The sequence below is a fragment of the Oncorhynchus mykiss genome, chromosome 3 (assembly GCF_013265735.2).
Source record: "Oncorhynchus mykiss isolate Arlee chromosome 3, USDA_OmykA_1.1, whole genome shotgun sequence".
NCBI classification, from domain to species: Eukaryota; Metazoa; Chordata; class Actinopteri; order Salmoniformes; family Salmonidae; genus Oncorhynchus; species Oncorhynchus mykiss.
Window position 1 is genome coordinate 56046407 of NC_048567.1, and position 9926 is coordinate 56056332.

General features: G+C 42.9%; 1 protein-coding gene across 1 annotated transcript; it reads right to left on the bottom strand.

Annotated features, from left to right (window-relative positions):
• Positions 1–1404: 1404 nt before the first annotated feature.
• On the bottom strand, positions 1405–2739 carry LOC110520254 (gamma-crystallin M3-like). The gene is made up of 3 exons (XM_021597431.2): positions 2636–2739; positions 1933–2175; positions 1405–1802 (listed from the first exon to the last, which is right to left on the bottom strand). Exons 1-3 carry the CDS (start codon positions 2645–2647, stop codon positions 1500–1502), a joined length of 558 nt encoding a protein of 185 aa, XP_021453106.1. The 5' UTR covers positions 2648–2739; the 3' UTR covers positions 1405–1499.
• Between the last annotated feature and the right edge of the window lie 7187 nt (positions 2740–9926).

Here is a 9926-nt window from a genome sequence, read left to right on the forward strand (position 1 = left end):
AAATCTGGTGCAGTCCATGAGGAGGAGATGCACTGCAGTAATTAATGCAGCTGGTGGCCACACCAGATACTGACTGTTACTTTTGATTTTGACTCCCGTTTGTTCAAGGACACATTTTTCCATTTCTGTTAGTGACATGTCTGTGGAACTTGTTCAGTTTATGTCTCAGTTGTTGAATCTTGTTATGTTCATACAAATATTTACACATGTTAAGTGTGCTGACAGTGAGAGGACGTTTCTTTTTTTGCTGAGTTTATAAAATACTCTGCTTTCTTAAAAGGTTGTCAAAAGTGATCAAATCAGTAAATCAAGTTGAGTTGGAAAAAAAGGTAACAAAAGATTTGTAACATTATAATATACAAGTTCATACAACCCAACATTTTATGTAAATCTTGAAACAAATATTTTAAAGTTGAAAAAGCTTATATTTTACAGTGAGATTGTTTGACAGCTTCTCATCACCCACTTTTCGGAACTCCCACTCCCGTGTGTCCCCTTCCCAATTCCACCCATGCTAGTCTAACTGACATTAAAAAGGACATGCAAATGGATATGACTAAAAATAACAATATTATGTGGTGTACCTGCTCAACAGTTCTGATGTCATCATCCCTTCTAGAATCAACATATCATCACTTCTAGAATGGCCATCATGCCACGATTTAATTGTTGTTGGTTATTTCAGTAAAACAGTACATATTTTTTATTTTTCATCTAAGAACATATGAAACGACTGCAGTTTCAGTAAAGTACAATGTTCCGTTACATAGTTTCTCAGAGCTGTCTAATCCATGTATTTGAGTGGTGGGGATACGTGACGATCAAAATAAGGAAACATGATTAACTGTGTTAAACTTTTTAGGATATTTAGAACTTCTAATTATTTGCATTCATTAGCACATGAACTTTGACAGCCCTGCTTTCTGAATAGAGCCTACTTGCAAGTATGTATGCATACTTTCTGTTTATGTTAAGATAGTCTTTGTGCCTTCCTATAGTACTTGACCATCCAACTATTTTGGTAAAAGCAACATAGGCAACTATCGTATGGTGATGAATCTAGCTAGTTTTAAATATGAGTTTGTTGAATTTATGTAAAACATTAAGAAACAATTGTTTTACTATAGGTGTAACTCTGTCGGTGTGAATACAATTTACCGACATTTTTGCTGTAAAAGCAACCATATTGCAGATACTTGAATAAGTAATTTAAGAAAAATGTATGCCTTTAAAAAAAAATCACAAAAATGCTCCTTTTTCATTCTATTTTCTTATTATTTTTATGTATTATATAGTTTTTTATGTATAACAATATATTTTGTAGTATTTTGTAGTAGATTACTCTGATGTTTAAACATTGTGCGGTGGCATTTAAATTAAAATAAATATACTGTCACTCATAACAAATCACTGAAACTCAGAGTTTTATTGTTTTCGCTTCCATGAATTGTCCTACAGAGACTAATCAAAAATACATTTTTCATACAACATTGGAGCATTTACATCATGGACATGTTGTCCATGATACGTCTCATGCTCATGAACCTCATGCCACCGCTCATGCCTCCCATTCCCATGCCCATATCCCTGAAGCTCCTGTACTCTCCAGGCCTCATGTACATCTGCCTGCCTTTGTAATGGGGCTGCTCGTACATCAGCCAGTGGCCGTCCATCACGTTGCAGGACTGGCAGTCAGACATGCGGAAACGCTCCTGGATGGAGTCACAGTCGTCCATCATCTCGTGCATCTGACCTCCGAAGTTCTCCCTCTCGTAGATCCTCATCCTAAAGTTTCCACAGTGCTGTACAGAGGAAAGTACAGTATAGGGTTACTTAATTGATTAGTGAAATAATCAACAAACTCATGTTGTAGTAGAACACTACCATTAAAACATTATTTTCAAAGACTAGATATATAAATGATCAACCTACCACGGGGATCATGCGGCAGGACCTGATGCACTCGTTCATTCCCATCATGCTCATGTAGTCGGAGTACTCTCCCCTTCTCATGAAGTACTGGTTTCCCATGAAGTTGGGGCGATCGTACACCATGAAGTTGCCGCTCTCCACTCTGCAGGAGTGGCACCTGCTTAGGTAGGAGGTCAGCTCAGGGCAATCGGAGCTGGTCTCATAGGAACCACCCTGGAAGTTCTTGTCCTCGTAGAAGATGATCTGGGAATTTAATTTATGTTTAAAAATTAAATTTTTTTTTTTAACTAGGCAAGTCAGTTAAGAACAAATTCTTATTTACAATGACTGCCTAGGAACAGTGGGTTAACTGCCTTGTTCAGAGGCAGAACAACATATTTGTACCTCGTCAGCTCAGAGATTCAATCCACCAACCTTTCGGTTACTGGCCCAAAGCTCTAACCACTAGGCTACCTGCCGCCCCAAATAGTCAACAACTTTGAATGACAAACATTTTGTCAGTAATACTGTCATAAAGAGCAGAGGAGCTACAATTGATAATGCACGACTGAGCTATGATAATGAACTACATCTGCATTGAACTACATTTTACCTGAAACTCTTTCTGACATTATGAAATTGTTGTAGATGTCAAATAGTCTATCACATAAGGTATGCAATGTAGATAAAAGAAACCGAGGGCAAAATATTTTAATTTGCCTACCTTGCCCATCATAATGATGTTTGTTCTTCAGGACTGCACTGTGACTGCACTGAATTCCTGTCTGTTTTAACACTTACCTTTATACCTGACCAAAACCAAAAGAATCTGTGGCCTCTCATTGTGTAAAGTCCTGACACAGCAACACAGCATAGGGGCCTACTGCTCGATGTGGACTTTAAATGGTTAATTTCTGTCTCTGTATGCTTTTCTGTCACAGATGCATGTTGTGGCCATATTGTGTTCTACACATAAAGAGTAAAACAGAAGCTTCTGAACATCCTGCATGTATATGTAAAACACATTGTCATACATTCAGGTCTAAAATTATTGTCACCCTTGATATGAATGAGCAAAAAAGACCATATGAAATAAATAATTAAAATACTGAGCTATATTGTATGCTTCCAAAAATTGAAAAATACTATTATTTTATACTAATAAAATTGCTCAGAGAAGGAGATTTTGTTTAAGAGGTAACACTTTATTTTCTCAAAAAGATAGCTGGCAAAAGGATTGGCTCTCCTAAAGATGATTAAACACTGGACAAAAATACAAAAATACAAACGCAAAAATACAAATACAACTTCAAAGATTTTACTGAGTTACAGTTCATATAAGGAAATCAGTCAATTGAAATAAATAAATTAGGCCCTAATCTATAGATTTCACATGACTGGGAATACAGATATGCATCTGTTGGTCACATCACAGATACCTTTAAAAAAAAATGTAGGTGCGTGGATTAAAAAAACAGTCAGTATCTGGTGTGACCACCATTTGCCTCATGCAGCGCAATACATCTCCTTCTCATAGAGTTGTTGTCTCAGGCTGTTGTTTGTGGCCTGTGGAATGTTATCCAACCCCTCCTCAATGGCTGTGCGAAGTTGCTGGATATTGTCAGGAACTGGAACACGCTGTGGTACATGTTGATCCAGAGCATCCCAAACACGCCCAATGGGTGACATGTCTGGAGGGTATGCAGGCCATGGAAGAACTGGGCCATTTTCAGCTTCCAGGAATTGTGTACAGATACTTACAACATAGGTTCTTGCAGTATCATGCTGAAACATGAGGAGATGGCGGCAAATGAATGGCACAACAATGGGCCTCAGGACCTCATCTCGGTATCTCTGTGCATTCAAATTGCCATAGATAAAATACAATTGTTTTCATTGTCCATAGCTTATGCCTGCCCATACCATAACCCCACCGCCACCATGAGGCACTCTGTTCACAATGTTGACATCAGCAAACCACTTGCCCACATGGCATTATTCACATTGTCTGCCATCTGCCCGGTACTGTTGAATGCGGGATTTATCCGTGAAGAGCACACTGCCCGCTTTGAGGACAATACAGTGCCACTGACACGGCCGGCAACGAAAACATGCGGTCTCTCCTTCACTGCAGCCGAGGTGAGTAAGACATTTAAACGTGTTAACCCTCGCAAGGCTGCAGGCCCAGACGGCATCCCCAGCCGCGCCCTCAGAGCATGCGCAGACCAGCTGGCCGGTGTGTTTACGGACATATTCAATCAATCCCTATACCAGTCTGCTGTTCCCACATGCTTCAAGAGGGCCACCATTGTTCCTGTTCCCAAGAAAGCTAAGGTAACTGAGCTAAACGACTACCGCCCCGTAGCACTCACTTCCGTCATCATGAAGTGCTTTGAGAGACTAGTCAAGGACCATATCACCTCCACCCTACCTGACACCCTAGACCCACTCCAATTTGCTTACCGCCCAAATAGGTCCACAGACGATGCAATCTCAACCACACTGCACACCGCCCTAACCCATCTGGACAAGAGGAATACCTATGTGAGAATGCTGTTCATTGACTACAGCTCGGCATTCAACACCATAGTACCCTCCAAGCTCGTCATCAAGCTCGAGACCCTGGGTCTCGACCCCGCCCTGTGCAACTGGGTACTGGACTTCCTGACGGGCCGCCCCCAGGTGGTGAGGGTAGGCAACAACATCTCCTCCCCGCTGATCCTCAACACTGGGGCCCCACAAGGGTGCGTTCTGAGCCCTCTCCTGTACTCCCTGTTCACCCACGACTGCGTGGCCACGCACGCCTCCAACTCAATCATCAAGTTTGCGGACGACACAACAGTGGTAGGCTTGATTACCAACAACGACGAGACGGCCTACAGGGAGGAGGTGAGGGCCCTCGGAGTGTGGTGTCAGGAAAATAACCTCACACTCAACGTCAACAAAACTAAGGAGATGATTGTGGACTTCAGGAAACAGCAGAGGGAACACCCCCCTATCCACATCGATGGAACAGTAGTGGAGAGGGTAGCAAGTTTTAAGTTCCTCGGCATACACATCACAGACAAACTGAATTGGTCCACTCACACAGACAGCATTGTGAAGAAGGCGCAGCAGCGCCTCTTCAACCTCAGGAGGCTGAAGAAATTTGGCTTGTCACCAAAAGCACTCACAAACTTCTACAGATGCACAATCGAGAGCATCCTGGCGGGCTGTATCACCGCCTGGTACGGCAACTGCTCCGCCCTCAACCGTAAGGCTCTCCAGAGGGTGGTGAGGTCTGCACAACGCATCACCGGGGGCAAACTACCTGCCCTCCAGGACACCTACTCCACCCGATGTCACAGGAAGGCCATAAAGATCATCAAGGACATCAACCACCCGAGCCACTGCCTGTTCACCCCGCTATCATCCAGAAGGCGAGGTCAGTACAGGTGCATCAAAGCTGGGACCGAGAGACTGAAAAACAGCTTCTATCTCAAGGCCATCAGACTGTTAAACAGCCACCACTAACATTGAGTGGCTGCTGCCAACACACTGACACTGACTCAACTCCAGCCACTTTAATAATGGGAATTGATGGGAAATGATGTAAATATATCACTAGCCACTTTAAACAATGCTACCTTATATAATGTTACTTACCCTACATTATTCATCTCATATGCATACGTATATACTGTACTCTATATCATCGACTGTATCCTTATGTAATACATGTATCACTAGCCACTTTAAACTATGCCACTTTGTTTACATACTCATCTCATTTGTACATACTGTACTCGATACCATCTACTGTATCTTGCCTATGCTGCTCTGTACCATCACTCATTCATATATCCTTATGTACATATTCTTTATCCCCTTACACTGTGTACAAGACAGTAGTTTTGGAATTGTTAGTTAGATTACTTGTTGGTTATTACTGCATTGTCGGAACTAGAAGCACAAGCATTTCGCTACACTCGCATTAACATCTGCTAACCATGTGTATGTGACAAATAAAATTTGATTTGATTTGACTTCTTCAGCGTGCCAGTGGCCATCAAAGGTGAGCAATTTGCCCACTGAAGTAGGTTACGATGCTGAGCTGTAGTCAGGTCAAGACCCTTGGTAGGATGTCAAGCGCACAGATGAGCTTCCCTGTGATGGTTTCTCACAGTTTGTGCAGAAACTCTTCAGTTGAGCAATTCCACATTTTCATCAGTTGTCCGGGTGGCTGGTCTCAGACGATCCCACAGGTGAAGAAGCTAGATGAAGCTAGACAATCTGGACCCTTTCTTTCTAAAATTATCTGCCGAAATTGTTGCCACCCCTATTACTAGCCTGTTTAACCTCTCTTTCGTGTCGTCTAAGATTCCCAAAGATTGGAAAGGAGCTGCGGTCATCCCCCTGTTCAAAGGGGGGGGACACTCTTGACCCAAACTGCTACAGACCTATATCTATCCTACCCTGCCTTTCTAAGGTCTTCAAAAGCCAAGTCAACAAACAGATTACCGACCATTTCGAATCCCACCATACCTTCTCCGCTATGCAATCTGGTTTCAGAGCTGGTCATGGGTGCACCTCAGCCACGCTCAAGGCCCTAAACGATATCTTAACTACCATCGATAAGAAACAATACTGTGCATAAACAAAGAGATCTTCTGACAATTAATCTTAATGGTTGTACAGTCGTCTCAAATAAAACTGTGAAGGACCTCGGCCTTACTCTGGACCCTGATCTCTCTTTTGACGAACATATCAAGACTGTTTCAAGGACAGCTTTTTTCCATCTACGTAACATTGCAAAAATCAGAAACTTTCTGTCCAAAAATGATGCATAAAAATGTATCCATGCTTTTGTTACTTCTAAGTTAGACTACTGCAATGCTCTACTTTCCGGCTACCCGGATAAAGCACTAAATAAACCAGTTAGTGGTAAATACGGCTGCTAGAATCCTGACTAGAACCATAATATTTGATCATATCACTCCAGTGCTAGCCCCCCTACACTGGCTTCCTGTTAAGGCAAGGGCTTTACTACTAACCTACAAAGCATTACATGGGCTTGCTCCTACCTATCTCTCTGATTTGGTCCTACATACTGTACCTACACGTACGCTACGGTCACAAGACGCAGGCCTCCTAATTGTCCCTAGAATTTCTAAGCAAACAGCTGGAGGCAGGGCTTTCTCCTATAGAGCTCCATTTTTATGGAATGGTCTGCCTACCCATGTGAGAGACGCAAACTCAGTCTCAACCGTTAAGTCTTTACTGAAGACTCATCTCTTCAGTGGGTCATATGATTGAGTGTAGTCTGGCCCAGGAGTCTGAAGGTGAACGGAAAGGCTCTGCAGCAAGGAACCGCTCTTGCTGTCTCTGCCTGGCCGTTTCCCCTCTTTCCATTGGGATTCTCTGCCTCTAACCCTATTACAGGGGCTGAGTCACTGGCTTACTGGTGCTCTTTCATGCCGTCCCTAAGAGGGGTGCGTCACTTGAGTGGGTTGAGTCACTGAAGTGATCTTCCTGTCTAGGTTGGCGCCCCCCCCTTGGGTTGTGCCGTGGCGGAGATCTTTGTGGGCTATACTCGGCCTTGTCTCTGGTTGAAGATATCCCTCTAGTGGTGTGGGGGCTGTGCTTTGTCAAAGTGGGTGGGGTTATATCCTTCCTATTTGGCCCTGTCCGGGGGTATCATCGGATGGGGCCACAGTGTCTCCTGACCCCTCCTGTCTCAGCCTCCAGTATTTTTGCTGCAGTAGTTTATGTGTCGGGGGGCTAGGGTCAGTTTGTTATATCTGGAGTACTTCTCCTGTCTTATCTGGTGTCCTGTGTGAATTTAAGTATGCTCTCTCTAATTCTCTCTTTGTCTCTTTCTTTCTCTATCTCAGAGGACCTGAGCCCTAGGACCATGCCTCAGGACTACCTGGCATGATGACTCCTTGCTGTCCCCAGTCCACCTGGCCGTGCTGCTGCTCCAGTTTCAACTGTTATACCTGCGGCTAAGGAATCCTGACCTGTTCACCGGACGTGCTACCTGTCCCAGACCTGCTGTTTTCAACTCTCTAGAGACAACAGGAATGGTAAAGATACTCTTAATGATCGGCTATGAAAAGCCAACTGACTTGCTGCACCCTTGACAACTACTGTGATTATTATTATTTGACCATGCTGGTCATTTATGAACATTTTAACATCTTGGCCATGTTCTGTTATAATCTCCACCCGGCACAGCCAGAAGAGGACTGGCCACCCCTCATAGCCTGGTTCTTCTCTAGGTTTCTTCCTAGGTTTTGGCCTTTCTAGGAAGTTTTTCCTAGCCACCGTGCTTCTACACCTGCATTGCTTGCTGTTTGGGGTTTTAGGCTGGGTTTCTGTACAGCACGTTGATATACAGTGCCTTGCGAAAGTATTCGGCCCCCTTGAACTTTGCGACCTTTTGCCACATTTCAGGCTTCAAACATAAAGATATAAAACTGTATTTTTTTGTGAAGAATCAACAACAAGTGGGACACAATCATGAAGTGGAACGACATTTATTGGATATTTCAAACTTTTTTAACAAATCAAAAACTGAAAAATTGAGCGTGCAAAATTATTCAGCCCCCTTAAGTTAATACTTTGTAGCGCCACCTTTTGCTGCGATTACAGCTGTAAGTCGCTTGGGGTATGTCTCTATCAGTTTTGCACATCGAGAGACTGAAATTTTTTCCCATTCCTCCTTGCAAAACAGCTCGAGCTCAGTAAGGTTGGATGGAGAGCATTTGTGAACAGCAGTTTTCAGTTCTTTCCACAGATTCTCGATTGGATTCAGGTCTGGACTTTGACTTGGCCATTCTAACACCTGGATATGTTTATTTTTGAACCATTCCATTGTAGATTTTGCTTTATGTTTTGGATCATTGTCTTGTTGGAAGACAAATCTCCGTCCCAGTCTCAGGTCTTTTGCAGACTCCATCAGGTTTTCTTCCAGAATGGTCCTGTATTTGGCTCCATCCATCTTCCCATCAATTTTAACCATCTTCCCTGTCCCTGCTGAAGAAAAGCAGGCCCAAACCATGATGCTGCCACCACCATGTTTGACAGTGGGGATGGTGTGTTCAGCTGTGTTGCTTTTACGCCAAACATAACGTTTTGCATTGTTGCCAAAAAGTTCAATTTTGGTTTCATCTGACCAGAGCACCTTCTTCCACATGTTTGGTGTGTCTCCCAGGTGGCTTGTGGCAAACTTTAAACAACACTTTTTATGGATATCTTTAAGAAATGGCTTTCTTCTTGCCACTCTTCCATAAAGGCCAGATTTGTGCAATATACGACTGATTGTTGTCCTATGGACAGAGTCTCCCACCTCAGCTGTAGATCTCTGCAGTTCATCCAGAGTGATCATGGGCCTCTTGGCTGCATCTCTGATCAGTCTTCTCCTTGTATGAGCTGAAAGTTTAGAGGGACGGCCAGGTCTTGGTAGATTTGCAGTGGTCTGATACTCCTTCCATTTCAATATTATCGCTTGCACAGTGCTCCTTGGGATGTTTAAAGCTTGGGAAATCTTTTTGTATCCAAATCCGGCTTTAAACTTCTTCACAACAGTATCTCGGACCTGCCTGGTGTGTTCCTTGTTCTTCATGATGCTCTCTGCGCTTTTAACGGACCTCTGAGACTATCACAGTGCAGGTGCATTTATACGGAGACTTGATTACACTCAGGTGGATTGTATTTATCATCATTAGTCATTTTAGGTCAACATTGGATCATTTAGAGATCCTCAATGAACTTCTGGAGAGAGTTTGCTGCACTGAAAGTAAAGGGGCTGAATAATTTTGCACGCTCAATTTTTCAGTTTTTGATTTGTTAAAAAAGTTTGAAATATCCAATAAATGTCGTTCCACTTCATGATTGTGTCCCACCTGTTGTTGATTCTTCACAAAAAAATACAGTCTTATATCTTTATGTTTGAAGCCTGAAATGTGGCAAACGGTCGCAAAGTTCAAGGGGGCCGAATACTTTCGCAAGGCACTGTATATATATATATATAT

Bases quoted from the DNA above. Each gene is read 5' to 3' on its own strand.
- LOC110520254 (XM_021597431.2), bottom strand. The intron at 1,803-1,932 runs GTAGGTTGATCA...TCCTCTGTACAG, and splicing joins CCTGCCGCATGATCCCCGTG to CACTGTGGAAACTTTAGGAT.